The sequence below is a fragment of the Vicugna pacos genome, chromosome 2 (genome assembly GCF_048564905.1).
Source record: "Vicugna pacos chromosome 2, VicPac4, whole genome shotgun sequence".
Taxonomy (NCBI): domain Eukaryota; kingdom Metazoa; phylum Chordata; class Mammalia; order Artiodactyla; family Camelidae; genus Vicugna; species Vicugna pacos.
The window spans coordinates 89,662,000-89,677,158 of record NC_132988.1 but is presented as its reverse complement, the minus strand read 5'-3'; the positions used below and the strand labels follow the sequence as shown (position 1 = coordinate 89,677,158).

The window sequence follows — 15,159 nt, the reverse complement described above, 5'->3', positions numbered from 1 at the left end:
AGATGAAATTTAAAACAACAATGAAATATTTTTCATCTATTTTTGCAACACTTAGAAAACAGAATTTTGCCAAGTGTTGGCAGGAAAATGGAGATGATGGAATCCTCAAGAACTGCTCTTAGAAGTGAAGACCGGAGCACTGACTTGGGAGAGCGATCCGACGGTACTTCATCAAATGAAGTCTGTGCCTCTCCAATGACCTGGTAATCTCCCCCTCACCCCGCCTTGAGGTATATTTCAAAGAATTCTCACACAGGTCAACAGTGAAGTTGGCCATGATCAGGTTGAAGGCAATCTGAGTGTAGATCAACGGGGGAGAGGTTACTTAGGTAAAATGTACACCAGAAGTAACCTGCAGCAGTCAGAAATAACCAATTAGCTTAGGTGGGCGTGTGAAAATGAGATCTTAATGAAAAAATCACAAATGTGTAAATTAACAACATAAGAAAAATAAAACAATATACATTTTCAGGAATACATAAATATAAGGATACACATTAAATACATTAGAATGGTGTTTATGGGGTGAAGTGGTAAAAATTGAATGGTTTAAATTTTTTTATAATAATAAAAATAATAAATAAGCTTACTCAGACCGATGCTGATGATGTGCCATGAAGATTTGTTACTACTGCTTCTGGTTTTAAAGCTACATTTCCTACACTCTCTTACAGCTAGGGTTCCATATGTGACTCAGGTTGCACGACCAGACACTTGTGAACTGAGGAGTAAGGGGAGACTGGCAGTTTGCTGGTGACCTTACTTTCCCTGTTACAGATCACGGCAGAGGTTATGTGGCTAGACTCTGCAGCTGCATGGCAGTTGCCTAATTCTGAGCTCCCACATCACTGCAAGGCAGCACCACCCGTAGCAACCGTATTTCTGTGGTGTGGGTGGGAATCACTCCTGGAAGCTCAGACCTCCCGAACATCTGTGAGCTATTGGCATTATACTTCAAATGTCTTTTCCGGTTGGAATGATCGAGAATGGAGTCTGTTGTCTGAAAAAACACAGGGAGTTTTAAAACCAGTGTATTTCCAACTTTTCCCAGATTTGTTACAAAATAGAGTTTGAAATGACTGCAGCACTTTGCTGGGGCTGCCATAACAAAGTACCACGTACTGGATGGCTTAAACAACAGAATTGTATTATCTCACAGTTCTGGAAGCTAGATGTCGGAGATCAAGGTGTTGGAAGGTTTAGTTCTCCCTGAGGGATGTGAGGAAGAATCCATTCCATGCTCCTCTCCTTGCATCTGTGGGTTTGCTGACGATCCGGAGCATTCCTTTGCCTGTAGATGTGTCAGCGTGAGCTCCACCTTCGTGCTCACGTGGTGATCTCCCAGTGTGGGTGCACATCTGTTATCTCTATGTCCAAAATTTCTCCTTTTTATAAGGACACCAGTCACACTGGATTAGGCCCACCCTAATGATCTCATTCTAAATTGATCACCTCTGTAAAGACCCTGTTTTCATATACAGTCAGATTCTGAGGTGCTAGAGGTTAGGGCATCAACATACCTTTGGGCTGGAAAGGGGCAGGGGGCACAATTTAACCCATAAAATACTGCATATACTTTAACGTAAATTACAGCTATTAGTCTCTAGGCTCTGGTGCTTGTACTAAAACTGTGATGTAATTCTGCTATCCCTTTTTTTCAGTTTTACCAAATACTGGGTATTACAGAGCTTCACAGTATGCATGCTAAGTACCAAATTACAATAATGATAAATATGGCTTGATAGTGTCAGCTATAAAGCAGACAGCTTGAAATAACCACTAAGTTTGCTTTACAATCCAAACACGCTAACACAGAAAGTAAAAAATGAAATATTCTAATAGTTCTTGCATGCCTTAGAAACATATCAGTCCAGCAGAAGAAATGCAAATGATTACACAAAGCTACAGAAACTTCAATGCTGGACTTCTTAACTTATTTATTCATGGCTCCATTTACCAGCAACATGAACAATCATTTACAAGTTCCAAATCTCCTTGCTACAAATCAAACATATATCTTTTTATTGCCACTGTCTGTGAAACAGGCTGAATCAACCCATCACAGGTCTACTTAACAGAAATGAAAAGGAGTACCTCATAACCATTTCAAATTCGAATTTAATCTTAATTATAGAATACTTCTCAAAGGTAACCAGGAAAAGTCTCTAATTTTGACTTAAGAATTTCTTCATGGAGAATAGGAAACCTCAACAAATGTTTCATTAACATCGATATACTAACACATTCTCTTTAACAAATGACAGTCCAACACACTGAAATAAGAACAAATATCCTATTTTTACTCATCACAGATTACTTTAAACATATTAGTTATAGAGTAATATGTAAAAGTTCATAGACGTAAGATAAAAAAGAACAATTTCCACCATTTTCTACATGAAAAATGAAGTCCAGTAAAGTGAAGTTAGCACAAAATAAAACAAATCTGCATACTAATGAAGGTTAAGACTATAGCCCAAAGACTTCTACTGCCAAATCTTTCTTTTTTATTCTAAGTCAAGATCAACATCAGAAAGACCTATCCTTAATTTAGGAATTTACATTAGGGGTTTGGGATTAACAGATACACATTACTATATATAAAACAGATAAACAACAAGGACCTACTGCATAGCACAGGGAGCTATATTCAATTTCTTGTAATAACATATAATGGAAAAGAATCTGAAAGATATATGTATGTATATGTATAACTGAATCACTTTGTTGTACACTTGAGACTAACATTGTAAACTACACTTCAATAAAAACAAAATTTTTAATGCAATAAAAAAAAATAAGAGCCAAATAAAGGACTCATCCCAAAAATCACTGTTTAAGATTACACCAATAATTTCTAATCACCATGCCTACTTCCTCCTGTGGCTCACTATAAAGTAAGTTGTCACTGTAGCAAGTTCTCCGTATCAAAAACAGAAGTCACTTTAGAATTATATGAATGAGTCCTTACCCTCCACCTGCAAAGAAATGCAGCTTCCGCCAACCAAAGGAAAAGAGGTCAAAACGTTGGAGAATTACTTCTGAATGGCTGCCAGCATCTCCCTTAGAGCTCCATGCTTTCTTCAAATATCTGGATTTCTAGTAACTAGAAACCTTATATTCAAAATGTGTACAGTGCTTTCAATAGGAGCTGATTGAGTCGAAAACTAACAGTTTTCCTAAAATTATAGAGATCTGTATTTGAATTATAGAGATCTGTATTTGAATCTAGCCTGAAACTTGGCCAAATGCCCAAACTCTAAGCAATGTTTGAGCCCCCGGCCCTGCGACAATTTGTTCTCTTGCATAAAACTGCTGAAAATTAAAGCTAAAAGCTTTGATCAGAAATACAGACATAAAATGTGATTAAGAGGTGCTTTGCCTAAATTCACCCCATAGTTTGAGAAAAAAAAACCACTGAATACTAGTATTACTGTTAATTGTGTCAAAATTGACCAAGGTAGAGCATGAGACATGGAAGGAAGCATTTTTCCCCCAAACAATAAAGAACAAACTAGAATAAACTTATTTTAATCATGTTACAATTAACTTTATACTTAGAAGGTCAATATTTTTTTTTAATTTCACTAATGATAATGGGACATTTTCAGAGCAATTCTGAATAAGTATTACTATCAATTTCCTCAAAAAGATAAAGAGAAGAATTTTGGTACTATGAATTAATAATGTAGAGAAATGCAATTAGAGCTGTATTTGGAGGATCTTAAGTTAATAAATGACACTAGTTGACATATATTGAGCATTTAATTTGTACCTGATAGTCTTCTGAGTGTTTAACATGGATTAATTTATTTAATCCTCATAATAAAACTATGAGATGAATATTATTGTCTCCCTCACTTTCCCTTCAAGAAGGAGATTAAATTATTTTTCCGAGATCTCAAAGCTAGAGCCGGAATTTGTCAAGGAATCTGACTAAAAAGTATAAAACCATTCATAGTGTGTAAGCTCTTTGCTTGTTAGGAGTAAGGACCAGGAGATTTTGGGTTCATCTCTTTCTAAACACAGTACTCCTCTCCCTAGTTTCCTTGTACCAGAAATTAGGGAACATGTCTATTTATACAAGATGAAGAGAAATGGCAATATATTATGGATTGGATTCTATCTATGCCCAAGGGTTTTGTTATTAACTAGTGCAAGAAACGGAAGTAGCACAACTGAATGGTTGAATCACTCACTACTCTGGTGATCTGAAATCAACACTATATATTTATTTTATTCTTTTGTTGCATTCAACTCTTTTCCCCACTATATAAGTAGGATTTAATAGGAGAATGGGTACAGTAGGTAAATATAACATTCCAAATTTAACTGCTGAACGAACATTGAACTAAGTTAAACAGGTGAATAAACATGGAACTAACAAGGCACCCTGTTAGGTATCATACAGCTATGTGTGCTTAGTGCCAGAAAAGTTGATTTGCTTTCATTAACTACCTTGACACAAGGTTAAGAAATAAAACTGATATTGTAGTATTAATCATAAAACAGCAATACTTTAAAAGTTTTTCAAGATAGCTTTTAAAAACTGAGTAGAGATAACAATATAGAGTTCACTGGATCCTCACCTCTGCAGACACCTACTAGCATAAACAAATACTTCCTGAACTCACATTACACCACAATAGGGCCTGATCACATCTGGAGGCAGCAGGCACTTCACATTGTAAGATTTTTGAAAGGCAAGTACGCAACAACGTGGTTGTGGGTAGGCTGCAGCTCAGGGTATAACATCTCTCATACGTTAAAAAAAAAAAAAAGTCACCTAATTCTTTGTTCCCTTATAATTTCTATCCTACCACTCATTTAAGTACAAATACATAACCGTGTGTGTCTGTGTGTGCATCTCTGTTTGTATGTTTATAATCCTAACAACTTCACGTATAACATTATTTTAATCTGTCTCACATTTTAGTTAACATTTCACTGATTTTCATTCTTTATATAGGTGTCCGTTCAACATCATCTCATGTCATTACTCTGCCTCTTGTTAACACGCCAAGTAATGCCTCTCTAACATAACCCACTATTATATAAAGCTTACTGTGATCACCTTAAATGTAGGGTCTCTTTTCATTCACACTTGCATGTCTTGTACCAAGCTATAGCCCAAGAATAGGTTCAATAGGTGCAATTTAAATTGAAGTAAAAATAAATCTCAATTCAGCAACTATTTTGATAGAAACTCCATATCTCTGGTTCACTTGTTAATCTGCACTTTCCTTCAAAATAAAGAAATATTTACTGAGTTCTTAATGTGGTACTAGCCACTGCACTGGGGACTGAGAATACAAAAGTGAGACTTGGTGCCAACTCTCAAGGAAAAAGTAGGCCAGTGTGGAAGGCCAACATGAAAAGAGATAGTTCTACGATCCAGCAATCCCACTCTGGATATACACCTAAAGGAAACAAAGACAAGGACATCTAAATGACATCTGCACTCCATGTTTATTGCAGCATTATACACAATAGCCGAGAAAAAGAAACAACCTAAGTGCCCCCTCAACAAATGAATGACTAAAGAGGGTGCAGTGTATACATACAATGGACTATTACTCAGTCATAATGAAGAAGAACATCCTGCCATTTGCAAGAAGACAGATGGACCTTGAGGCATTATGCTAGGTAGAAAGAAAAATAGTCAGACAGAACAAGACAAATACTATATGATATAATTTATACGCAGAATCCAAAAACACCAAGCTCATAGAAACAGAGTAGAATGGTAGTTACCAGGGGCTGAAGAGGGGCAGAGGAAAGGAGGAGATGATGGTCAAAGGGTACAAACTTCCATATGAATAGTTCTGGGGATCTAACCCACAGCATTGTGATTACAGTTTAAAACATGGTACTATACTGCACTACACTGTACTTGAAAGTTGCTAAAAGAGTAGATCTTAAATGTTCTCACCACGGAAAAAAGACATTGTAATTATGTGAGAAATGGAAGTGTTAGCTAACACTACAGTGGTAATCAAATTGCAATACATAAGTGTATCAAATCAACACATCATTAACTTACAAAATGTTATATGTCAATTATTTCTCAATAAAGCTACGGAAAAAAATAGGGATATAACAAGACAGAAAAAAAAAAAGAGAGAGAGAGAGACAGTTACATATTGTAGGAAATGCAATGAGGGCCCTATGCGTAGTGTGCTCTGAAGAGACAGGTAAGTGCGGAGGTTAAATGCAGAGGATTTGACAGCAAGAGGTCAGTATGACATGACTATGATCCCAGCAGGCACATTAAAAAACTAGTGAGTTAAGAAATAAACTTGTAAGCAGTATAAGCTCAGAATAAAACACCTCATAAAGTACAAAATACAACTAAACTTACAGGATAATTAGGTTTCATGAAACTCTCACAAAAATGAATGACAAGAAGTGTTCAGACCGAAGGCACAGGGCACCTAGATTCAAGTCTGCAGCTGGAGGTCTGTTACCCTGAGAACTTATAAAGGGGTTAATTCACCTATCAGAGTGACTTAGAAATCCTGTAAATAAAGTTAGTCTCATGTTTAGGTAAGTACTTAAAAACCTCTTTTGGTGTAGCCTCCCACAACTAAAAGAATGAACTCCATTAAAGAAGCCACTGTCTTGCAGGATTGTGGCTGCTCAGAGCTGACAATAACCTGCAGTTAATTCAAAAGAGGCTTTAAAAATAATATCCGTAATTAAATATAGATTGAAGGGTTACCTAAAACATTACTTTCCAAGTTCTTCAAATTTATAGATGTACTTCCACAACACTCTAAGGCTTTAAAAACAGCAAAAACTAATCCCAATACTAAGAAGGTATTTGATACTTTTTCAGCCTAATTATAGCAAGTATATAATTTAAAAGCATTAACCAAGATTTAGGACCAATAGACTATATATAATTAACAAAATTGATTTCAACTAAAACCCCCTCTTCATTTTGTCACCTTCTAAGAACACATAAAAAATGTGTTCTATTACGTGGGGTAAAATGAACTTTCCGCAGAAGACTAGCTTAGCACTGTTTAGCTTTGTCAGTCTATCAAACCTATAGATATTTCTTGTTCCCCTAAAAGAAAAATAAATTGAATCAAACGATTTTATTTTCTTTAATTTTAAAAATACCCATGAACATGGCAGCCTTAGTCAATGAAAGTTAACTCTTTCATCAAGTAAAGACACCAAACATATATAGCTGACTCTACAACAAGGTGGGGGTTAGGGGCCACTGACCTCTGCTCGGTGGAAAATCTGGTTATAACTTTATAGTTGGCCTTTGTGTTGGAGGTTCTGCAACTTCTGATTCAACCAACCGCAATATATATTATCTGGGAAAAAAAATCTGCTTATAGGTGGACCCTTGCAGTTCGAGCCCAGGTTGTTCAGGTTGTTACTATATTCTTATGGAAATTTAACATAGATTAAGAAATATTAAGTTCATTCATATACAGCTCACACCACCAATTTTTGCTTGTAGAGCTAAGTAAAGTACTTCAGTACACACTGAAGTATATTGGTAAATTGTATGAAACAGGCATTATTTTTAAATATTTCAGAGTAAGGGCTTGGGAATAAGACAGAACTATTCAAATTCCAGCTCAGCCCCATACCAGCTCTGTGACCTGAAGATGTTGCCTAACCTCTCCAGAGTTTTCTAACTAAAGTAGCAAGGAACTAATGCTAAGCTAAAGGAATGCCAGAGAAGTAAACAAAGCAATGCTATAAAACATTTATCACAAAATTAGGTACGTAGTAAATGTTTTTTTTATTACACATACTATATTTTGAAAAAAAATCAACTCTTTTCTAAGCTTACAGGGAGAAAGTTCAACAGCAATATTTACTTACAATAACATCTGTGGCAAGGACATGTATTATACTTTAAGATGTCAATAAAAAATTCAATATCTTGGGGAAAATATGACTAAATGTATAACTGCTTTAAATGTATACAACAAAACACAACAAAGATGGCATGCAGACCATCGACATAGTATCACCATAACGTTAAAAAAGTATGCTTGTCATCTTCATATGCTTAGAACAAAGATTAGGGGGAAATGAGTCAAGATTTTATTAGCAATTACTCGTGATGATTTTCTTTTAATTCCACTTTTTTCTTATAAAATTCCTAAAACTGCATATATTAGCTTCATTATCAAAAATGGTGGCTTCTGAATGACAAGTTGAAAATCATTTTCACATTTTAAACTATCTGACCCAATAACGTATCAAGAGGATAGATAATAATTAGTGCTAATTTTGTAAATTTTATACATCTTTTTTCCCAAAGAGATTTCTTTTTTTTTTAAGTAAGGCATACTCCCACACTCACACACACAGATGCACACACATTCTGAGTTCTAGCACTCTAAGCTACAAAAGAGAAAGAACTTCACCAAGTAAAACTTGTAGTGCCATTCAGTCTTTTAGCTTCATTGTGTGCTTAAGGATTGACCACATGAAGCTGTAGAAAGGCTGGCAGGGAAAGATACAGCCCTGACACTATTTAAAAAGATCAAATTTAGAGGCAGTACTAGGCCAGGTATAAAAGTTTAATGCCCTTGCACAGCAGCCAATGCCATGGCATAGCCTCCAAACCTTTTGCCTCCAAGGTTTTTGTCATTTTCTGTTTGCTTTATTATTGCAATTATTTGCATGAAATAAGAATCCCAGTGTTTTAGAAAGTTGTCTACTCCCTGTTGATTCAAACGTTATTCAGCTATGTGTTTGCAGAAGAAATTTCCCCATGATAATTATAAAAATAACTAGCAAGTCTCCAGGAGGATAAGAGTCAACTTAAAAAAAAAAAAAAACCAAGGTTCTTTTCCATAAATCAGTGTTTGGTGATAAAAGTAGAAGTATTTTTAGACTAGAAAACAATATATCATTTTAAAGACATGCATCTAAATAGAATGATCGTTTAAAAGATGCTTCTTGGGAAGTTTTTAATGCAACAGGCCTGCTAACATAGGACTGAATAGTTGTCTGAAAGTTTTCAACTCAACTAGCTTTCTCCAACCCAACACGGTGAAATAAATCAGAATAAATCTGAAAGAGTGGATATAAAAATCCATTAAGACAAAGTAGAATTCACAGCCCAGTTCAGTAATAGTATTAATTCCTAGATCTTGCACTCTCATACATCACAAGAAAAAAGGATACACCAAATTTAAGGAATATCAAGTGTGTCCTAGAGGAATGCATACTTTCACACCACATATTATTCAAGCAACAAATAGAATGCAAAACTCAAAGCACTATAAAAGAAGAGCAATGAATCAGTACTAGCTTTCTGTGAACACAGATTATGAGAAATATATATATATATATATATATATAAATGCCCATTTTAATTATGGGTAGTCTACGTGTCACATTCCAAGCAGATATCTATTGTCTATGTGATATAATGCCAACATAAAATGCCCTTTTTGTCTCTTAGATATTGCTAAAAACAGCCACAATTGCACTTCACAGACACCCCACAAAAGAAAAAAGAAAGCACAATAAATCACTGTTTTCCTTCAAGAAAGGACAATCCATCTTCAGGATTAGAAGAGTAACATGGAACTTACTAGTACTAGTATATGTTGCAGAGTCTAAAACTCTTGATAAAACAATGAGTTATGACCGATAATAGATACATACATCCATGTAGCCAAATGGAGCTGGTATGAAATCTTTAATAGCCTGCATATAGCCTTCAGTGTTAGAACCCAATTTGGATACAAGCACTTAAGGAGATCCGAATCTCGCTCAGTGTTTGTCAGAAAACTGCCACAGTTTCATTTCCTAATGGAGAGGATTAAAACACTTCTTGGCCCTAAATTAGAAAAAGGTTCTGTTGGAGTCGATCCAAAAGAATTAACTAGAGTGTGACTGGCAAACCCGGGTGACTGAAAAATACAAGTTTGAGGAAAGAATTTGGTTATTAAATTGGTTATTTTAAACTTCTGAAAGTTTATTATGTAATCATTTAATTGCAAAATAATTTTCAAATTAATTTTACAACCAAATCAACTGTACTTACTAGAAAACAAAATTTAAATGTAATGCTGACAAGAAAAATAAAGTCTTTATTACTTAACGATTGTAACAGTTAACATTTTTTAAGCTTTCGTTACAGGTCAAGCACTGGTCTAAGCACTTTACATGTATTCTCAAATCCTAAAAAATTTGTACTATAATAACCTCCATTGCACAGGTGAGGAAACTGAAACACAGAACAAGTAAATAATTTAACCAAGACCACACATTTGACAAATAGCAGTGTCTGGTATTACTCAACCATTTGCCACTCTCCTCCCATCTATATAGAAATTCAGTGGCAAAGAAGGGGAGGGGGGAAGAGTGAGGAGCTGAAATTGATGTTTAAGTATATAAATTCCAATTCTATAGTTTTCAGAGCAGTTTCAAACTACTAAGGCTACATGTAGCCTGAATTGTAAAAGATGTTAACACAACTAATCCACTTTATACATAAAATATTTGTTGAAAGAACTGCGTCAACGGGGAAATAAAAGATAATAAGGACTTCCATGTATCTAAATCAGTGGACAAACAAGTTCATCCAATAATTTTGTTTTTATGAATACTATCAATAGTCTTTTTAAATAGAGACTGCCAAACAAGATAATTACACTCTGTATACTTAACATTATCACCTACACTAAATAGGCTGGGAATACAAATATTTTATAGTGCATTTTCAGTTGCCAAAATTAAAAGGAATCCCATCCAAAATAATTTGTGAAAATATACTGCAAGCTATACAAAACATAAAATAAGTGTATGCATAACAGTGTTCAGAGTAAACTTTATATCACAAATGGAAGCTGGCAACTACGTTTGGTTGGTCGTTGACTGGAATACCACTTCAAAAGAACCACACAGGATAATCAGTGAAGATGGCTATGAGTTGCTCCCTTAAATTTCTGGGACTTTTATGAATGAATCTCAGAGCTCATTAGTTATGTGAGTAGCAAGTGGTTATTCATAATGTAAATATTTTATTTTGTTTACAGTTCTAGTTCCACAAGTGAAATCTCCTGGATTCCAAATATCTCTCAGATTATCTTATGAGTTAAATTAGCTGAGGTTCCAACTTGAGTATACTACCTTATGAGCATTTTTTCATAGTTTAGAGACAATTTGTCTTATCTCTTTATAATCAAAATAATGAACATTTTCAAGTCCACAAGTTTCTAGGGGACAAAGAAAGACCAAAACTGTGAAAGACTCCAAATGCAAGAATCTTAACTGCAGAACACTTATGCTTATATCTTCTCTAACAAAAATCACTAACCACACAAAAAAGTCAAAAGTTCATTTCATCTCATCTTCTGAAATGCCTGGAAATATGTCCATGTTGAAATGACATAAATGTTTAAGATCTAAAGTGTTAATAAAGGTTCTTTCCTTTAGGTGGCTTTTCTGACTATCGATCCTTTTACTGTGTAACAAATACTTTCATATAATTAAGACAATTAGATTTTTATTGAAATATAGTTGATTTACAATATTGTGTTAGTTTCAGCAAAGCGATTCAGTTACGTACACATATAAGTTTTTCAGATTACCTTCCCTTACAGGTTATTACAAGATACTGTATATACAAGATATTGTGCTATACAATAAATTCTTTTATCCTATTTTATGTATAGTAGTTTGTATCTGTTAATCCTATACTCTTAATGTGTCCCTCCCTGCCTCCCTTTCCCTTTTGGTGATCATAAGTCTGTTTTCTTTGTCTATTCAGTCTGTTTCTGTTTTGTATGTAAATTAATTTGTATTATTTTTTAGATTCCACATATAAGTGATATCATATAATATTTGTCTTTCTCTAAGACAGTTAGATTTATATCTACCACTTCAATGGACCCTTTCTTTGCTTCTCTGCCGAAATGGTATTCTCAGGAAATCTAGCACTATTAAAAAAGACAATCTAAGTGTGCTGTGTTTTGTCACCCTACCTCCAAGGTTACTAGAATATATGAACAATGGGCAACTTCCAATCAAGCTTGCATCTGTGCAGAGAGGTCCTTTGCACTTCTCTAGTCAAAATAAAGTGCAAACAAATTGCCTGGATCCCACACAGTGACTGAATTACCAAAGAAATACAATTAAATCTGGGCTTATTTGTATCATAGGCTATCAATACTGAGCTCTCTAACACAACAGGCAAGTTTAAAATCTCGTGTCTTGACAAAGAAAAACGTTTGCCAAATGATGTTCCTGCAGCCATCCTTTTCATTTGTGCAAATAGCTTTCGAGTTGTGGCCCTCCCCATTTATAAACATCACTGAGAACTGTGCCTGTCCCAGTTCCCCATCCTCCAAGCCCTAGTGATGTTCCGTGGAGTTCTTGTACTTGATCCACAAGCCCCCCTCCTGAGGCGCACTACAAAAGCATCATGCCAGGTGCTTTCCAAATCCTCTCCCTCGTTCTCTCATTTCAGAAAATCACTGCATTTATTCCACCGGGGAAGTGAACTCTACCCACCTTCCACACTTGAGATGCCCAGAAAGGAAACACAATCACACACGCACACACAGATACACACGCACGCGAGCGCGCACAAACACACACCATATCCCTTCCTAATCTCCAACTCTGACAGCAGCACTCAGACAGCCAGTCTCTAGTTCTGCAGTCCAAAACGCCTATCAGTTACAGGTGACAACTGGCACAGGAGAAATCGGAAGTTTCTATGGCTCGATGGAAACCCCTTCCCCACAAGCAGTTCTCACGGCCCCCGGAGGGGCTTTGGAGGCACAGTCGCCAGTTCTCTGGTTACCCCCTTCCGAAACTACCCGTAACTGGATGCTCCTGCGCCAACCCGCACCGCCAGGAGGCAATCCTGGCGGTGCGCGGCGATACCTGATGCCAACCTGCCCTCTGGAGGGACACCACTGGGGCCCACAAAAGTTGACCCCCAGGAGTCCTGCGGAGGCAGCGAGGAGGAGGACCTCTGCCCCCAGCCTCTTGCTCGCGTCTCTTCGCCGCCCTCCTTCGCTATAGTAGAAAGGAGCCCAACAGCTCCAAGAGCTGGGCGGGGGCGAGAGGACAAGATTAATAAAGTTAGGAAAGAGGGCTGCGTGAGGACTGCGTTCTCCTGAGTTGGAGAAGACAGGAGTCTAAAGGGAGATAGCAAGGGGTGAAACCATAAATCCTGTCTGCTGCGAGAAGGAAGGCGCGCAAGGACCGCAGACGGGCTCGAGCCCGCCACGGGTCGCGGAGGCGGCGGGGAGAACCGGGAAGAGCGGTGACCGCGAACTTACTGAAGAAGATGTACTCGGTGTAGCTGCTCCAGATCTTGTCGTCGCGGTACTGGTGGATGAAGGCGGCGGTGCCCGAGGAGTTACACGCCACCATGTGGAAGCCGGCCTCGGACAGGCGATCGAACGCCTGCTCCAAGTAGGTGAACTTGAGGTAGAAGCGGGACGTGTACTTCTCCGGCGGCCGGTCAGGGTCGCGGCTCTCGTTGAGCGTGTCTCCGAAAACCTCCTTGGCCAGCGCGATGCGTCCGCACACCATGATGCGCGCCACACGCCGGAACTTGGCGTCCGCTTGGTTGTCGCGCACCGTGGTGTAGGAGCCGCGGTAGCCGAGCGTGAGGAAGCCCGAGCGCTTGTCCGGCGCGCCGCCGCCGCCGTGCGCTCCGGGGCCCGAGGGCGCGGCGGCCGCCGCCCCGCGCAGAAGCAGCGCGTCGCTGCTGCCCTGCGAGACGTTGTCCTCCAGGTCGCTCTGGCAGCCCTCGTCGTTGAGCGAGTTCTGCTTGGTGACCTTGGGCGACAGCAGCTTGACCAGGTCGGTGAGCTGGAAGTACTCGGCCTCGCGCAGGAGCCGCTCCTTCTCGGGGAAGTGCTCCGGCAGCGCCAGCTGCTTGTCCCGCAGGTAATCCAGCACGTACCTGAAGAGGAAGCCGTCCCGGTCGATGAAGAAGCGCGCCCGGCTGTCCCTGGGCAGCTCGCCCCGGCGTCGGGCGCCGCCCCGGGGGCTGGAGGGCGAGAACATACTGGCCAGAGTGCTGTCCGGGACGCTGAGCAGCGTCGAGTGCTTGGTCACATAGACCTGGCCTCCCACGTTCAGCTCCACCACCTCGGGGAAGGGCGAGGGCGCGCAGGGCCCGGAGGCGGCGGCTGCCGACGCGCCGGGCGAGCTGGACGAGGAGACCATCTCGCTAATGGGTAGGATGGTGCTGCCGCCGCTGCCCGTGTCCTTCAAAGCCATGGTCCCCCCGCTGCCGGCCAAATGACCCTGGAGAGCAGCACTTTCTCCTTCCCGAAACCCGCGCCCGACACTCCCGGAGGCCCCCGGCCTCAGCATGCGCCTGATGCGCCCTCGGGCCGGGCGGCACGTTCCTCCGGCCGGGGCGGCCGGGTTCAGGGCTCGGGGCAGCGGCGGCGGCGGCGGCGCCCGGGCTCCATCGGGGGAGCGCTGCGCGGGAGAGGAGCTCTGCGGGGCGCCGCGGTGGCGGTGGAGGCGCGAGGAAGAGCTGCCACTCCTCTGGGGCGACGGCGGGGAAGTGTGAGAGAGACTTGCTAGAGGCTCTTAGGCTGCCGCTCGGCTCTCCGCGGGGAGGGCGGGAGGAGGGGCCGGAGCAAAGAAAACTCGCCGCCCCAGTAGCTGGCGAGCGCGCCGCGAGCCCCGAGCGCGGACGGTGGCGCTAACTACTCCTCGCGGCCGGGGAGGCAGCATTGACGTCAAGCCCCAGACTGGGACCCGAGCCACAGCTGTCATTTAAAGAGATAGGCGCCAGCCTCTGGCTGCGGGGCTCCGACGCTAGGGGGCGGGGCCGAGGGCCGAGCCTGGAGGTGATGCTACTTGACAGCGAGCCTGGAGAAGCGGGCAGGGAACCAAAAACAAAACAGAAAAAAGGTCAGCATCTTTTCTTCATTCATTTCATTCCTCCTTCCGTCTGTCCATCCCTCCCTCCCTCCCTCATTCTGTTCGCTCTGTAAAACTATTTTTTTTACGCTTGCATTAAGTTGGGAAGTGGGGTGAAGGTATGGATTATAATAAAAATGCTAGGCTCCTAATCTGAAATTACTACAAATGTTGGCGTGAGAGCAGTGATTGCCAAAAGACTACGTGGGGGTAGCTCTCTTGTAGTGGTTTTATAAGTTTTTGAAATGAGGAGTGAAATGCCCC

General features: G+C 40.0%; 1 protein-coding gene across 1 annotated transcript in view; it reads right to left on the bottom strand.

The window, feature by feature from the left end:
- KCTD8 (potassium channel tetramerization domain containing 8) overlaps positions 1-14,537 on the bottom strand; it is a 231,320-nt gene extending 216,783 nt beyond the window's left edge. The window contains exon 1 of the mRNA XM_072973769.1: positions 13,287-14,537. Coding sequence (XP_072829870.1) covers positions 13,287-14,334 — 1,048 coding nt within the window. The 5' untranslated portion in view covers positions 14,335-14,537. The remainder of the gene's footprint in view (positions 1-13,286) is intronic.
- Positions 14,538-15,159: the final 622 nt, after the last annotated feature.